Raw genomic sequence first — 16,871 nt, 5'->3', positions numbered from 1 at the left:
CAGCTCCAGCAGCCGCGGGAAAACCAGCTCACGGATCAAAGAGAAAGAGGGAAAGGGCTCTCCTGGGCTCTGCAATGTTGGCGACGGGGGTCTCGGCTCCATCCCTGCCCTGGGGCCCCGGCTGGGGTGGGGATGTGTCCCCAGGGTGGTCTACAAGCAAAAGAAGCTGCTCAAAAAACTTGACATTAGTGTGGATCTGCTCTGTCCCACAGGAGAGGGCTGGGGACGGCGACGTGGGACCACGGACACCGGAGACCTACAACCAAAGAGGCTGGTTACGGGGAGCAGGGGAAGCGGCAGGAGCAGGGGCAGCAGCTCAGTGTCCCCGGGGGAAGCACGGCCCCAGCGGCTGCCCGGCGTGCCGGCGGTGCGGTGCGAGGAGCCGTGCGGATGCAGCGCGGTCAGACCCAGAGCTCCCGCCACCGGGATGGGGACAAGCGGTGAGCGAGGGAGGGGACGCGCTCGGCCGGGTGCAGGGGGATGAAGCAGAGCGGTGGCACCGTCCCCACGCAGCCCCGCGGCTGCCACCCGCTGCCCAGCGCCAGCACACCCAGGGCTCGGCCCCCCCAAGACCGTCAACTTACTAACTACGGGCAGGGGCACCTCAAAACCTGGCCACTTCAACATCGGGGCTGCAAGGGAAAGAGAAGGCAGGTTGGAGGACACCAGGACGCGCTCCGACCCCTTGATGGGAACAGAAGGTGTTGGTTAAGGAGAGGAACCGGGCTACGAGCCGGCGGCCACCCCGGCGCGAGAGCCCGCCGGCTGCACCGCACGCAGCACCTCCAGGCAGAGGAAGCAGGAGGAAAAAGAAGAAAAAGGAGGAAAAGTGGTGTTTATTGAGTTGCTGGTGCTGCCCGCCGGCTCCCTGCGAGGAGGGGAAGGAAGGGCACGGCCAGCCCGGGCGGCGGGAGCCACCTGCAGAGAGGAGAGGCTGGGCATGGCGGGGGCTACGGAAGGGAGGGGGGCGGCTTCCTTCCCCCGGCCCTGGCCATCGCCGCTTTCCCACCGCCGCCAAGCCAGGAAAGCGCAGCCGCAGCCCGGGCATGCAGCAAGCGGCGGCGGCAGCAGCATCCCCCGGGGATGCACAGGGAGGGGGGACCCGGCCCTTAAACAGTTTTCGCTGCTCCCGCTCAGCAAAGCTGTTTAGAGCCTGCAGGGCCCGAGCGCGGGCTGGCGGCACCCTAATGCCGAGGGGATGGAGATGAGGGGGGAAAAAAAAAAAGTCATGGCAATGTGCAATGGGCGATGCAGGCGGTGATGGGCAGCACACAGGCACGGCAGCCGAAAAAGACACCGAGGCCCAGCTCAATGCAATAAATAAAACTTTTATTCAAACAATAACTCAGTACAGGGCACATTTCTCTCTGGCTTTTAAAAAAGGATTTTTCAGCACTTTACAATCTCCGTACAGGCTTTGCTAGGCTGGGATTTTTTTCCCCCCCCTCTACACTCAGTCATTCAGCACGAAATATCCTGGGTTAAAAATCTTTAGCAAAATTAGGACATCGATGCAGGAGGGTCTTGTTACAATACGCCCATAGGCGAGTATATAAAACAAAAACTTGTCCATGTGTGTGTCTGTATTGCCAGCAATGTCTTAGTAAACAGGCAATGTAAGAGGTTCTAAAAATCACATCAGAAAAAGAAAGCGTGGACAGCTTTGCGGTGGAGATGGCCACGGGCACTGGAAGGGCGATGGCCGGGCTCGGCTGCGGAAGCGGGACCCCAAGCACCGACCCAGCCCGGGCTGGGAGACCCCCGGGCGCTGCCGAGCCGCCGGTGCAGCATGGGGGCTGCCTCGTCAAACCCCGTTTAGGGATGCGAGAGCATCCTCGGATGGCTCCGCGCCAGCCCCCAGCACTAACATGAGGTAACAATACCTTGCTACAAAAAATATATATATATATATATTTATAAAACAACCAGGAATAACCCTTCCAGGGGGGCTGCCGGCTGCACCCCACGGCCGGCGGGACCCCAGCGCAGAAGCAGCCCTTTCCCCGGGGCGGGGGCTCTGCACCATCCGCTTCGCCCAAAGCCACCGTGGTGGGCGGTTGGGTGGAAGCGGATCGGGCCGAGGCGGGGGGACACGCGGGGCTGCTGCCCCCCCGCGGGAATGGCATCCCGGGCACGGGCATCCCGGATGCTCGGTAACAGTACGGACACCAGAGGCCATGCATATTTGTTCCAGTCTGGGAGTTTTTGTCCAGGCTCGTGCGAGGCGGCTGGCACGCAGCCCCCGAGGAGGGATAGTGCATCGCTAACATTCACACAGGAGTACAAAAAGTGGGTCCCACTAAAGTGTAAACTGCATCCAGGCTGCTTCAAAGCGAGCACAGACCGATCGGCAGTTTCTGCTCTGAAAAGGCTTCAGAAACAAGGGCACTGTGAACACCGGGGAGGGGTGGAGAAGCACCATGGTTTCCTTGAAGATCACAAGAGTTTAAAATCCAAAAGAAGTAGAGAAAGAGAAACGAGGGGGAAAGAAAAAAAAAAGGGAGGAAAGAAGCAGAAAGCTCTTCCAAGCAGCAAGGGGCCGCCGCTAGCCAAGGTGTCCTCACACTGTTGATACCAAACTGCCACTGCCGCTGCGGAACAAAGCACAGGAGACTGCCAGAGTGGCCGGGACTGCCGGTGCGCGCCGCGGGGCAACACGGCGCCCAGGAGCCCGGCTCCCCGGCACGGCGACATGGGGACCGGCAGCAGCACCGCATCCCTGCCACGGAGCGGGGCGGCCAGCTCGGCCCCTGCCTGGCACCGCTTCGCTCGCAGCCCGTGCCTGTGGGTTTGGGGGTTACCCCCAACAACGAGACATGGGGCGGCTCCAAGGAAGAGGGAACGGGGATGGAGGAGCTGCCGGGTGGGAAAGAGCCCGAGAGCGCACACTCTCCCTCGCTACCCGGGCACGAGCCCAGACGAGGGTGGGGAGATGCGACTCTCTCAGGAGATGCAAAAGCCCCGGCGGGGTGCGACGTCGGGGAACGCAGGGGCTGGCCCCGGGACCTGCTCTCCCCAGGAGGTGCTGGGTCCCTTCGAGCTCACAGACGAGACCCCGCACCGCGTCCCCCACCACACGGCCCCATCCCAGCCACCGCCTGTCCCCCGGGGAGCCTGCGCAGGTACCCCCATGGGGACACGGCACCACGGCTTCGCCCAGAGCCAACACCAACAGTTCACTTTCAGGTAACGTGACAGGAAGGCGAAGTCTTACCTGCTGACGGACCTCGTCCCGTAGTCGTCGAGACCCTGCGGAGAGGAGGGGAGGAAGCACGGTGAGGGTGGGGGACGCGGCTGTGCCCGCTCAGGTGCCACTGGGGGGGTCACACGAACAGACCAAAGTGCATCGGGACCCAGGGATGCCGGGGCTGAGAGCCAATGCATTTGGAGAGGAAAGGGAGATATGGAGATGATTTAAATGGGATTCAGACAGCGGAGAGTAAAGTTGCACCACTCTCTTCGGAGCAGGACTTTATTCTGGCGAGACAAGGGAAAGCGAGAGCCGGGAGATCTCCGGTCTGCTCTGCCCAGCCCCACTGTGGCACAGAGCTCCAGCCACTTTTGAGATACGAGACACCCAGAAAGGGATCACACAGGTCTGAGAGACACCAGTGAGATGTTCTGTGGAAAGTGGTGTTTGTCTGTATTAACTCCCACCAGAAACCCACAGGGTTTTGGACCATTTTCTCCTGTAGCCGGTACCGAACGGCGTTTGCAGCAGGGAAGGACTGCAGGGGTCCAAGGAGCAGACAGGGACCGGGCTCAGAGGATGTCCCTTGAGGATGTCACTCCCCGGGCGAGGACCTGCCCTGGGATATGGCCACGGAGCAGCTCTGCTCTCCATGACAAACACAGGACTGCTCCAGGAAGGACTGGGAGTTGGTGGTGTCCAAGCTGGCCACACACCAGGGATCATTGACCCACATTCCCCCCGTCCTAGGAACATTCCCAACCAGGAAACCCCAAATCCAGCAGCAAACCCTGCTGGGAAAACTCAGCAAATGGCAAGTGGGGCTGCGCTTGTCCCGTCTCCTGCAGAGGGGCCAGACCCCGGCTGGAGCTGCCGCCCCTCTGGAGCGCCCAGCCAAAGGGTCAGGTGCCACACGGCCACCGCTCCCTCTCCTCATCCTCTCCCTACATGCCAGCATGTGCCAAGCGCCCTGGGGAAGGCAACATGGCTCATCCCACCATGCCAGTGGCTCCTGGGTTAAGCTGATCTCATCCACACATGCATCCTCCCCAACTCCTTATCTGAGAGGCCCCGAGCTTGGTTTGGACAACCGCTGGAGCGGGGAGACCTGGAGAGGGTCTGCCCCAGCCCCACTCACCCCAGTGTCCCCACGGGACCGTCTCCGGCTTGAATTGGCACGTGCCAGAGAAAACGCTTCCAGCTGCCTGTGAACAGCCTGTTTCTGGTGGGAGGCTCCCATGGAGTTGGCAAGTGTTGTCCTTTGGGGGTTTACGGTGCCGTTTTGTGCCACTGGCTCCCTGTGCCTTGCCCGTTCCGCCAAATTGGCCGGTCCTCCCCGTCCGCTGCTCTCCTCTCCCGCTGCCTCCCTGCATCCCCCGTCCCTTCTCCCCAGGAGAGATGCTCAGCAGGAGACGAGACCATGGGCAAGGCACACGGGTCCCCAGGCAAAAACAGCCAAACTGCTCGTAAATCCCAAGGGAAACATTGTGTGCGTTCGGACTTACAGCGGTCGACCTAGTGTAAGGCTTGTAGTGAGCGGAGGGTGGTTGGCAGAGGCCACTGGAATAGTCTTTAATTGCACACCCATAGGGCATTAGGTAGTCCTACAAACAACGAAGAGAGGTTGGAGAGCAGCCCTCCTGCCCCGCCACGCGGTCTGCACCACGCCAAGACCGAGAACGCGCTTTAACACATTTCATTCTCCTGCTTTAAAACCGCAGGCGGGACGGAGACGCCGCAGACACCCGGGTTACCGCAGAGGCTTTGGCTCAAGCATCTCCCGGTTATATATAAAAATAAAAAAAAAAATAAAAAAAAAATCCCCCCCACCCCGAAGCGAGAGAAGCCCCCGCTGCCCCGCGGGCTCACCTGGGAGAAGGCGGGCACGGCCACGCTGTACGGCCTCTGCTTGAAGGTGTTGACGCCTTGCGCCGGGAAGGCCTGGGAGGCCATGCCGTAGTCGGGCGGCGGGATGGCGATATCGTCTTTGTCCAGCAGGTTGCCAGTGCTGCTGCTCTTCCCTTGCTGCAGGCTGCGGGGGGGGCGGGGGGAGCCAGAGCAGAGCCATCAGCACCAGCCCACCCCGGGCTGAGACCCCCAGGTTGCCCGTCCACCCCATGGCCAAACCTCCCCCCGAGCCAGGTGCCACCCGCCTGTGCTGGGCGCTATTCCTAAGGACAGGCATCGTGTCCGGGGGAAGCGGAGCGTTCCCTTCCCAAGCCCACAACCCTGCTTTGGGAAGGGAGCAGGGACCCACCCGGCACGGCACCCAGCACGATGCTCCTACCTCGCATGGACCCGCTCGCTGCCATCGCTGTCGAGGACTCGCGTGTAGGAGAAAGGAAACCAGCCCCTCCTGAAAGGCAAAGGCAGGGGATGAAGCCAAACCTGCGTTTATTCATGGAGGACCCCAGAGAGGCCGCACCCGGGGTCCAGCGGTTCACGGGGATGGCCACGGCACTCACATTTTTGTTTTCTCGCTCTCTCCGTAGTGCCAGCCGTCCCTGGCCTCCGGCACCAGCAGCGTGATGAGGTCACCCTCCTTGAAGCTCAGGAGGGTGCTGTTATCTCCGGCAGCGTGAGAGAAAATGGCCTGCACCCGCGTCCTGCCGTTCCTCTCGAGCCCTGCGGCCATGGAGCTGGAGCGCGGCAGCGTCTTGTTTTCGGCTGGTGGGAGACAGAGACCAAGGAGTGCCCCAGGTCCTTCACCCCGCGCCAAACCCAGGCACGGGCAGGTCCCTGACCTTGCTTATTTTACCCCAGGTGCCAATAAAACATTCAGTTTTTGACTTGAACCTTCCCCCCTAATAAGGTGCAGGACCTGACCGCTGGTCTTGGCATCACACGCTGTCCACGGCAAAGGGAGCAGCCTCCCTGTGTGAGATTCCTCAAGATTTTCCCTCCGGGAAATCTTGCCCACGGGTTGAAAGCCCACCCAGTCGAAAACCCGGCTCCGCTCATTTCCTAACACCTGATCCACAGGCACCAGTAGCACTTGACATCGGAGAGATGCTGCTGGTCACTGCCCCCCCCCACCACCAGCATCCCCGACGACCCCGCTCACCCCGGCTGCGACTGGCACAGCCAGCACCCTGGCACCCCAGGAGCCCCCCCGGAGCGGAGGATGGAGCCTCACCTGATGCGTAGCTGTTTTTCGGTGGCACGTTTTTGCGAACTGGGAGTGTATTGGAGTAAGAGTCACTCAGCTGCTTCTGAGGCTGGGGAGGAGATAAAGATTTGGGCTGTGCTGGCTTCATCTCAGACCAGTGGTTGTACCCGTCACTGTCTGGGCCTGAGACTCCGTTCATCACCGGCATGGCCTCCTGTGCCGACATGCGCTACGGAAAGAGGAGAGGAGGGGGGGGAAGACGGGGAACATCTTCACTAGGGCATCCCAGCGCAGCCCCCGCAGCGGGACGCAGCTCCAGGGAAGGCGGTTCGCAGCGGAGCAGAGCTTCAGCCTGTTGGGTGTAGCTCCCCACCTGAGACAAACTGCTCTGGAAGGAGCAGTGGGGTCACCTCTACAGTATTTTACTGCTCCAAGCTGCCTTGCACCTGATAGACCCCTCCTGGGATCTACTGCTCAGCTCATGCCCCCACTTCAGGGGGGAGATCCATTTCTGAGGGGTCTTTTCATGACATGGGTCACAGCCTCACAGCTCTGGGACCAGCCTGACTGGGACGAGCCTGGCCAGGCAAGCCCAGCTCATGGGTTCCCCAAATCCCTGGCCCAGGAGCTCCTGCTCCTCCAGAGCTCAGCAACCCAGGCGGGGTGGGATGCAACAGGCTGCCCATCCCCATGCCAGGCTCCTTCCCGCGTCCCAGAGCGGCGCGTGTATGCGTTGCCATGGGACCATCCCTGTGCAGGTCAAGGGAGTGATTCTGCCCCTCTGCTGCGCTCTGGGAGACCCCACCGCAGTGCTGCCTCCAGCTCTGGGGCACCAACAGCAGAAGGACACGGAGCTGTTGGAGCGGGGCCAGAGGAGGCCCCGGAGATGCTGGGAGGGCTGGAGCCCCTCTGCTGTGAGGACAGGCTGAGAGAGCTGGGGGGGTTCAGCCTGGAGAAGAAAAGGCTCCAGGGAGACCTTAGAGCCCCTTTCCAGTCCCAAAAGGGGCTCCAGGAAAGCTGGGGGGGGACTCGGGATCAGGGGCTTCAAACTAGAGGAGGGTAGATTTAGATGAGATCTCAGGGAGAAATTTTTCACTATGGGGGTGGTGGGACCCTGGCCCAGGTTGCCCAGAGAAGCTGTGGCTGCCCCGTCCCTGGAGGGGTTCAAGGCCGGGCTGGACGGGGCTTGGAGCAACCTGGGCTGGTGGGAGGTGTCCCTGCCCAGGGCAGGGGGCTGGAATGAGATGATCTTTAAGGTCCCTTCCAACCCAAACCATTCTGCGATTCTATGATGAAAGACAGTCCGTCAAAAGGCAACTTGCTGAGGACAACGGTGACACCGGCCTGGGCTCGTCCCTCCAGCTTTGCTCGGAAGGGCAGGACAACTTCCACCACGGAGATACTTACTCCTACAAAAGGTGCCAGCTCCGGGGGGACAGGGAGAGGTTTGGCACCAGGGATGGGGTCAGAGATGATGAGGTTGGATTTGGATGTAGACAGAGGGCTGGGCATTATGGTGCCATTGCTGCTGGCAGCCATCTGCTGCATCAGCTGTATAGCGCGGTCCGGGATCTTGTTGGGATCCGAGCAGGACTGCTGCCACAGTGGCAGCTTCTGCGTCAGCATCTCCTTCCCCTGCAACAGAGAAAAACGAGGTGTGAGGGCACAGGGGTGTAAGAAAAGCCACCCGGCTCTGCACCCCTCCCTGGGCAGCACCGTGAGGATCCCGGCCACAAGATCCATCAACTCCTCTGGGCATGGCACGCACGAGATAAAAAACGGGGACTTACCGCTTCCAGGCTCTGATGGCAGCTGAGCCAGGAGGGTGTCATGACAAATGGAAAGGAGGGAAAGAGAAGGTAATTCATCTCCCCAGCTTATTCTGAGACACCCCTGGGGCAGCTCCAAGAGCAGAGGGGCCGTAGGAAGCCGGGCAGGGCGCTGGGCTCCTCGGGGAACAGCACCACTCGACCGAGCGGAGAAACAAAACCCAACCAAAGGCTCTGCAGGGCAGAGCCCGTACTCCGTCCCCAGGGGTGAGCCTCGTGCTTAGGGCTGTGGGCCCATCACCCAAACCCTGCTGTTCCCTGCCCACAGGCAGGACCCGCAGCCATCCACCGCCGTGCTCCGGGCCAAGGAGGGGGAAAAAAAGATGGAGCTAAACTTGCCCTTATTCAGCTAACACACCCTCGCCATGAGAGCGAGCATCCCGTCGTGTGACTCTCCAAGGGAGGAGATGTCTTAAACCACCCTGAGGTCATTCCCAGCCAACCACACGCAGACCCCCCGCCTAAACCCATGCCGTGAAGAGCAGCGGAGGGGCGGCTCTGGGCAGCCCGATGGCTAGCGTGCCCATCGGCTCACCCCGCAGCAGAGCCAGGAGGGGACCCGACATCTCTGCATGGCTTCGCAGCCGGTCTCATCTGCAGACAACTTAGTCCCCACTGTCAAAAAAAACGCTCTAAAGCCAATTTCAGAGTCCCAGAACATTTCCCCACGATGGGCCCCAGCCGAGGCGCAGCCTCGCCACCCAGACCACGGCTGCTGCCAGCATCCTGCGGGAGCTGCAGGCAGCAGCGGGACGGCGTTTTTAGCCGGCAAAGCCCACGCCGGCTGCCAGGCTGGTGCGGGGCCGGGCGCCCACATCACACGTACGCCCACCGCGCTCTGAACCTGCCACCTGCAAAGTCCTTCTTGCAAAAAAATCACCCTCCGTGTGCTGCTGCTGCAAGAAGCTTTTCGTTCCACCGTGCTGCAGCCACGCTGCAGGTGCCGGCACCCTTGTGCCTGCTGACCCCCCACCCCCGGGGGGGATTTTTCCCCTCCTGCACTACAGCAGGAGTTCGCACATGCCAAGCATGGATGCAGCCCGCAGGCCGAGGACTGCACTGACTAATCCAAGCTCCTTCTCCTGCTCCTCGGTGCCAAGCGCGGCGGTGACAGATGGGTGCTGTGAGCGACAGGGGGTGGCGGTGGGGAACAACCAGAACGGGAGCAGGAGGCTGCGGGAGCAGTGCTGGTGTTCCCAGCCCTCATCCGGATGGATTCCACTCCGGACCAGCGCAGGGGGCCGCCGCTCTCCAGGCTGGTGGGCAGCAGCTCCAGCCCCCGGCCCAGGGGATGTGGGCTGCCCAGAAAGGGGCAAGAGGGGTCTGGAGTACAGGTTTGTCTCCAGTTTAATCCCCACCTTTGCTAAGGCCAGGGGTAAGGCCAAGGCTGGGGTGAGCTTTGCCAGGCGGGCAGCGCCGCTCCGACTCCGAGCGGGAACGTCGCTGCTTTGCGTTTCTTCTGCTTTTGCAACTCGCCAGCTGATGCGGCAGGACCCTGACCAGCCTCAGCCGGGGCAGAGCCCTCAGACCGCGGTGACCACGACAGGCGGGAGAGGTAAACTCAGCCCCGTCCACCCACTGCGAGCTCTTTCACGCCGGTGAAGTCGCACCACGCAGGGGCCGGCACCGCCTGGGCGAGCCAGAGGGTGGGATGCGCTGCCAGGCTCTGCCCTCACCCCCGCCACGCCAGCAAAGCGCCGTTGGTCCCATCCAGCTCCTGCAGCCAGAAGCTGCTTTGAAACGCAGAGCAGCACCCACGGGAGATGAGCCCCCTCCTCAGGGCGCACAGCTCCGCCTCTCCCAGCCCAGGAACACTCTCAGGGTACCTCGTCCATGGGTGACCCACTGGTATAGCCTCCCAGCTTCTGCCCCCCGAGCCGCAGGGGCTGCACCAGCTGCGGCTTTCAGGATCTCAGCCTGCTCCATAGGCAATGGCTCGTGACAGGAGCAGCCACCCGGTGCTGGGGACCCGCAGAGACTGGCATCTCCGGTGGGACCGACTCACCTTGGCGTGGTAGGTGATCGCGCTCTTCGCTACCGCGCACTGTTTCTCTACCAGGAAGCAGAACCGTCTCCTCTCTTCCGTAAGGGCCGTCTTGTAGCCGTCGGAGACATAGTTTTCCAGCTCGCCTTGCTTGTTGCTGATGGCTTCGATGTACTAGAAGAGGAAGAGGAGCAGAGAGATGGCTGCCTTCACCGCTTCGCCCACCGAGCGCGGGGCAGGGGATGCTGCGGCATCCTCCGGAGAGGGGCCAGCGGTGCAGCCATGGGGCGGCTGGGGGGCTTGCAGGGAGGCCCCCCAGCAGAGGACAGGCACACGTGTGCCTGCGCGGCCCCTCCAACCCGCCCTTACTCATCGGAGCCCCCCCACGCAGAGGCGCTGACTCACGCGTGGGCTGGCAGCCGCGCGGGCGGCGGGACGAGCTGTACCGCGAGCAGCCACCCTCTCACCAAACGGGCACCACAGCCCCGCCGAGGCTCTCGCCCCGACCGCCCAGGGCTGGCAACAGCCCCCGCAGCCCCCTGCCTGTCCCGGCCAGCCACCGCAGCGCACAAACCGCCCAGGCTGAACACCTCCGGCACCCCCTCTGCCGAATCACCGCTGCCTGCGAGGACGGGCAGGGCTGTGCCGCCGAGAGCCGGGGGCCACACATGAACCATCGCCAATGCTGAAACTACCGGCAGCGCTTTCAGTTTGCATTTGCCGGTCAGCCGCAGGGTAAGCGGTGCGGGGGACACGGGGACTGTGCCGGGGCAGTGCTGCACACTGGCACAGCACTCCCTGCCCGGCCGCAAGCAGCGAGGGGACTGCCGGGGTGGCCGCTCCTCGATGCCGCAACCCCGGGGCTGCGCAGATGCCGGGGCCCCTGCCAGCGCCAGGCGGAGACGCCGCAGACGCAGCAGCAGGAGGCTCCTCTGCTGGCACCGGCTCCTGCTCTACCAACAGAACTTCTGCCAGCACGGCTGGGCCACGCGGGGCTTTGCCAGCGTCATACGGGGCATGGGAGCAGCAGCCGGGGCTGAGCGGGGTAACCCGGCCACTCAGGCTGACCCCTGCGATGCCACCGTGGCACCCGGGAGGGCTTCAGAGCAACGCTGGGGGCCACAGGGCTGCTCCTGGGCCACACCATCAGCATCCCTGATGTCCCCATCGCCCTGAAAACAGCCACTTTCTCCTCCCTCAATGTCCTCAGGATGTCCCCAGCTCCTCCGCAAGGAGCTTCCACCCTTGATGTGGCACCGGGAGAGCGGCCACCAAGCCTCCGAGAGGGGCATCTCTCCCACCCATCGCTGTCCTGCCCTGCAACGCCTCGTCGCCGCCGGCTCTTCCCCGGGATGGCAGCACCACACCGAAAAGCCACAAGCAGCCATGGGGACCAGGCACTGCTAAACCAGTTTCATAAAGTCTGAGCTTCCCTAAGAAGGGAATTAAACTGGAAATTCTGGGCCCAAAGCAGCTTTACTTCTTTCCTCATGTTTAACGGTTATTTTTAGCACGCTACAATATTTATTAGCAGACACATAAAATGGAACAAACCTCAACAAAGCGGTGAGATTAAGTGACATCCCAGACTTCAAAGGGGGCTTATTTCAGAGCTGGAGCTCCTGCTGCTCCCCCAGCCCGCTCGGAGCGCCCTCCCTCCGGAGCAAGCCCCGCGCAGAGCTCCTTCCCGTGGGACCCAGCACGTTTTGGGTCTCCCCACAGGCACCAACACGGGTTGGGGGAAGGGGCTCAGCGAGAAATGGGTAAAAACCCAGTTTGCAACCAACAACCCTGTTTCAAGGAGAGTTTTTTTCCCCCCCCAAAATGAGAAAATCCAGTGCAAACGCCCATGTTTAAGGAACAGAAATAAACGAAGGTAGCTGAGTTGACGCCGTTGGGTGTAGATGCAGAAATAATGGAGGTATTTGCATCACCCCCAAGTGAAGCTGTGGGGAGAGCTGAGCCCGACTGGGGCTGGCGGGATACAGGGGAGGGCACCGGGACAGCTGTCAGACAGCCGGGCTGTGCCGGCGGCAGGCACCCGGGCACCGGGCAGAGGCGGCAGCAGCCCCGGGCACGTGCCTGCGGGGACAGCGGGCAGGAGCAGGCGGCCGTGGGAGGACGAGCTCGGGGAAAGCATCGCTCCCCGGAGTGGGCTCAGGACAGAGGCGCTGCCAGCAGCACGCCGCCTCCTCCCGGGTATTATTAGCCCCGGCAACAGCACAGGGACAGAGCCCAGAGGCGTCAGCCTGGCAGCGGCAACGGGGAGTCGGGAGGGAAGGATGCTCCAGCACGGCCCAGAGCCCCCGGCTCCACCACGGTGCACTGCCCCGACACCTCCATCGCACCCCTGCTACAGCCGGGATGGAGCGAGCCCCGCCGTCCCCACACCTCTGCAGCACAGGCAGCTCCCGAAAAAGTTTCCTTCCCTTCTCTCCCAAGGGAAGCGGCGGGATGATGCTCCCCCTCCTGCAGAGCCCCGTTTCTGGCAGGAAGCACAACCATGGCAGCACCCAAAATAGCAGGAGCGCGGGAGCAAGGGCAGCCCCCGATACCCTAAACTCATCCAGCTTAATTTCCTAACTGGGGCATCGAGGAGGAGCAGGTGAGGCGTGAAACGAGTCCAGCGCCGGCTCATTTAGTTCAGTCGCACCAGGAGCATCCCACCGCGGCGCAGCCGTGCCCCGGGTACTCCCCTCTGCTCCCAAACGCTCCCCCGCACCGGGGAAAGCCTTCCTTATCTTAGCGAGGTTAGACTTTTAGTTTTAATCATGATATAAATGCGCAAGTTGAAGTCCTATTTACATCCCTGATTTCAATCTTGTTTTGCAAGTATACTTTTAATTATTTCACTCAAGAAAGGCTTGTCTTAATGGCTGAAGCCAGTTAGAACATGTCGACTTGCAAGCAGAGAGCCTAAGCTCTAAATTTAGTATTCTCAGCGCTTTATATACTTTATGTAAATATGCCTGATGTGCCATTGATTTATTCAGAGCTTTGATTTTTACAGGCTATTACATTACAAAATGGCGAGCGACACTTCTTGTTCACTAGACAGTTTTCCTTTTAGATTTGCAATGACAATGGGCTTTCAAACAATGCATAGAAAGACAATTTAAATAAAAGCCTCGCTAAATGTGCCGGATGCACGGGGCGGGGGGGGGGGGGGAAAAAAGGCAAGGCACAAAGCATGATGTAAGATGTCGCTGCTGAGGGTCAAGGAGAAGCACTGGCTCCCATCAATGTTTTTCCTTAAACAAGGGGAAAAATCCCCCCGGTCTGTGACCTGAGCGCCCGCGGGGCAGGGAGCCGGCCGCGCTTGCGGTGTCACGGCTGTGCCGAACGCCAGAGCAAGCGCCAGAGCCACCCAACAGCTCCAGAAACCTTTTCTGGGTTTCTAGGTTGGAGAGGCCTCAAATAACTCCCCCATCCCCCCCCGCCTCCCAAACACATTCACTTCCAATTCACCGGGAGCCGCTGACCTAATTAGCAATGTCAGCACGCGGCCGGGAAAGGGTTTGGTTTAAGACGCTGCCGGGGCTCGGGGTGGGAGCCAGCGGAGCAGGGGCTCCTGCCTGGGCTGGAGAGCCCTGGCGGCACCGCGGTGGTGGCCCAGCCGGGGACCTGCTAGCCCAACCCCTCCCGACTGCCCGATATCCGGGGGGACGAGGGGTGCTGGAGCAAAGCTGGGCAATCTCCACTCAGGAGCCAGAGCAAGTGACCCCACCGGCTCAGACGGTAAATTAGGAACAAAAAAAAACATGAAACAGGAAAACAGATGCTGTGAAGTCCTCAGCTCAGACAGCCACCATCATCCCCGGCACAGAAAAGCCGGGACTCACCAAGGCCCTGCCACTCAGACGAACATCCTCCCAGCGCCGCCCCAAAGCTGACAGCCAGAGGTGTGCGAGGATGGAAGAGCATCCGAGAAGTGTCAAGACCTGAGTTCTTTTCAAGCGCGCGCTGCCATCACTGTAGTTAGCGCAGGTGAAACAGCAACATCATTACTGAACTTCAGTCAAGCCTTTAATAACCACCCATCCCCACTGGAAAAAAATGAGTTCAAGCCATTCTACCCAAGCCAAGAACGTGCAAGCCACTCAGGAGTACGAGCCAAGGGCAATGCAAATCACCACCGCGCCGAGCGTGGCGGCAGAAATCATCATTACGGATCTTTATGGGTGATCAGATGCGTCTGCCGCTGCCAGAAACACAGGCTGAGCGCGGGACCGGCCGCAGGTGCAAGAGGGAACCGAGTGCAGGCAGCGAGGCCACCTTTCAGGGGCCACCAGCTCGCCGGGGCGGGCACAGCCATGAGCTCAGAGAGCAGACAGCCAGCGACGCCGCAGGGGAGCCGGCGGTGGGTGCGCTCCTAGCCAGCATCGGGAGAGATGCTCGGTTCCAAACACTGGGCTCTCGTCCCAGGGAGGGACGGGACGGGATGAGCGGCACAGAGCAGGGGAAGGGAGAGGACTCCGAGTGCCAGACCGATGCGGCCGGCTGAAATACCCGGAGGGAGTAAACACCAAGAGAAGGGAGGATTTATTTAGGGAACCACAAGGGAGAATAATTAGAAAGTAATGGGATAAAATAAGAAAGAAGTTAGGCTGATTAAGAGAGGAAGAGCATCTAAGCTGTTGATTAGTCTCAAGGAAAAACAGCTGAAATCCTACCACAGCCAAAGTAAGGAAAGCAAGAGCCTGGGGATCCGCAGCCCCGGCGGCTCCTGCGGAAGGAGGCAGCTTTTCCTCATTCCCAGAATTTGCTCCTTGCGTGGAAGCTGGTGGACCCTGGAGCAGCCTCGGGGGAGACACTGTCCCCTCGGGCCACCTCCAGCCTCCATCATCACCCAAGTTACGGCTGGAGAGGGAGAGGAGGCTGGCAGTTTGTTTAGCCAGACAGAGCGATGCCGCATTCGAGCCCTGGGATACCAGCGGTGCTTCCCAGCACAGCATGGACGGGAAGGAGACCGGAGCTCGGACACGAGCCTGGAGGTGACCTAAACTCTCTTGTAATAAGGCAAATAAACCAACAAAGCAAATCCTCTCCCGCAGCGGAGAATGCTTATACGCGGGTCACCAAGGGAGCCAAGACGCGTTTCACTGCCTTTTGCAAGGACAAACCCCCCCGCAGAGCCACGGCACCCCGCGTCGCCGCAGCCGCCCACTGTCAGACGGCTTCTGTGCCTCTGGCACACAGGCACCCCCCGCCGCTCTGCGCCTCTCCCGGGGGGAGCAGACAAAATCCTCGGCCCTGCACAAGCACCCACCCCCCCAGCCCGGGAAGGGCTGTCAGTGCCGGCAGCCGCTGCGCCGCCCGCACCGCTCCGACTCCATCCCCCTGCGGCCAGAGCCCTCCTCGGGACGCGCGGACACCATCGCGTTGATGGTTATCCAAGGTGAAACACTACGCGGAGCGGATCCGAGGGAGCACAGCCCCGACAGCCGCTCTGCTCCGAGGACGCCAGCCTCCCTCTGCCCCCCGCCCCCGAAAAGGGCTGTCTCCCCTCCTTACGTTGCCTGTCTCACACATCTGTTCACCGGGGCATCAGCCTCAGCCTTCCCCTGCTCCCGTGAAGCGCCAGCCACACACACACGTGACGTTACATAAAATTTACAGCGAGCAAACCAGCAGGCGAGCGCCTTCTCCAGCCGGCTGTGCGGGGGCTTCGTGATCAGCTGCTTAAAACGTTCCCTCGATACAGGGACGCCCCGGATCAACGGCTCGGTGCACAAGGTTTGGTACCAAAATGCTCATCAGATGTGGCCCTGACCTGCGCAGGCATGGGGAAAAGAGAGACCGGCTTTCCAGAAGAGTCATTTGAGGCACCTCAGCCCAGAGGAAAAGAAGTTTAAGATTTCACTTTGCATATTTGCGGCAGCTGCTTATAGATTCGTAGAGCCGGTTTGAGGAAGCCACGCTTGGTGCCGGAGCCTGCAGCTCACCCGGGGTGGAGGGGACGCTGCCAGCCACGGCGGCTGAGCAAACCCACCCCGGCCACGGCGGCTGGGAGCAGGAGGTGGAGACTCCCCTCCTCCCGGTGCTGCCTCTTTCATAAGCACTCGCAGACCACGAAGTCTGAAAAAGCCATGTCAGCGTATGGCTCTTGCAGCACCGTGTCTGCAGAGAAGAAGGGCTGGTGCCCTGCCGGAGCGAGGTGAGCTGAGACCCCGCCAGCACCCAAAGCCTCCCCAGACGCTCGGGGCCACAGCCCCACGGTGAGAGGGGCCGAAGTCACCAGCACATGAGTTCACAGCTGACTACAGAATAAAGAGAGGCAAAAAAAAAAAATACCAAAAGGGCTGAACTCTCCAATAAGGTCCCAAGACACGAGCAGGTAATGCCACCGAGCTACAGGGACGCTCAGGTTGGTACGTCCTGAGTGGGGACGCCTGTCGGTCCCGACCTGGCCATGGCAAGAAGGATGCTCAGCCGCTACCCCCGGAGCAGCTCAGCCCCAGACCCGATGCAGCTCCCACCAAGCGTTCCACAGGCCATTCCCCTCCCAGCACCCGCTGACCGCGTTTGCTGGGTCTGGGCACCCAGCCTGACCCGGCTGAAAGCACCATCAGACCTGGAGAGAGTTTTACCTGCAGCCACCGAGCTTTTACATAATTCTTCCCGATTTGACTTTGACATAAGCCCTTGTAACCTGGTTTGTGCAAACTCCTTGTCAGTTAGAGCTTCTTGACCTACACCTAAAATTATTTCTCCTGATGGGAATACCAAAATGAGGTTTCAATTACTAAAGTTTATAAA

The 16,871-nt window shown here is 61.0% G+C and overlaps 1 protein-coding gene across 8 annotated transcripts in view; it reads right to left on the bottom strand.

The window, feature by feature from the left end:
- The window catches only part of BAIAP2 (BAR/IMD domain containing adaptor protein 2), a 49,115-nt gene that overhangs the window by 5,006 nt on the left and 27,238 nt on the right, over positions 1-16,871 (bottom strand). Inside the window, exons 7-16 of one of the 8 annotated variants that reach the window (XM_074608136.1) lie at positions 10,134-10,286; positions 7,707-7,934; positions 6,327-6,528; positions 5,656-5,857; positions 5,478-5,546; positions 5,060-5,222; positions 4,696-4,794; positions 3,215-3,249; positions 1,353-1,365; positions 585-675 (exon numbers count right to left, since the gene is read on the bottom strand). In XM_074608136.1, the coding sequence (XP_074464237.1) occupies positions 585-675; positions 1,353-1,365; positions 3,215-3,249; positions 4,696-4,794; positions 5,060-5,222; positions 5,478-5,546; positions 5,656-5,857; positions 6,327-6,528; positions 7,707-7,934; positions 10,134-10,286 (1,255 nt within the window). Of the gene's footprint in view, positions 1-584; positions 685-1,308; positions 2,592-3,214; positions 3,250-4,695; positions 4,795-5,059; positions 5,223-5,477; positions 5,547-5,655; positions 5,858-6,326; positions 6,529-7,706; positions 7,935-10,133; positions 10,287-16,871 lie in introns of those variants that run through there. The other 7 variants (XM_074608135.1, XM_074608129.1, XM_074608131.1 and 4 more) reach the window with 7 other exon arrangements.

The sequence above is a fragment of the Larus michahellis genome, chromosome 14 (genome assembly GCF_964199755.1).
Source record: "Larus michahellis chromosome 14, bLarMic1.1, whole genome shotgun sequence".
NCBI classification, from domain to species: Eukaryota; Metazoa; Chordata; class Aves; order Charadriiformes; family Laridae; genus Larus; species Larus michahellis.
Note: the sequence above shows the minus strand (reverse complement) of the source record. Positions and strands in the feature narration are given on the sequence as shown.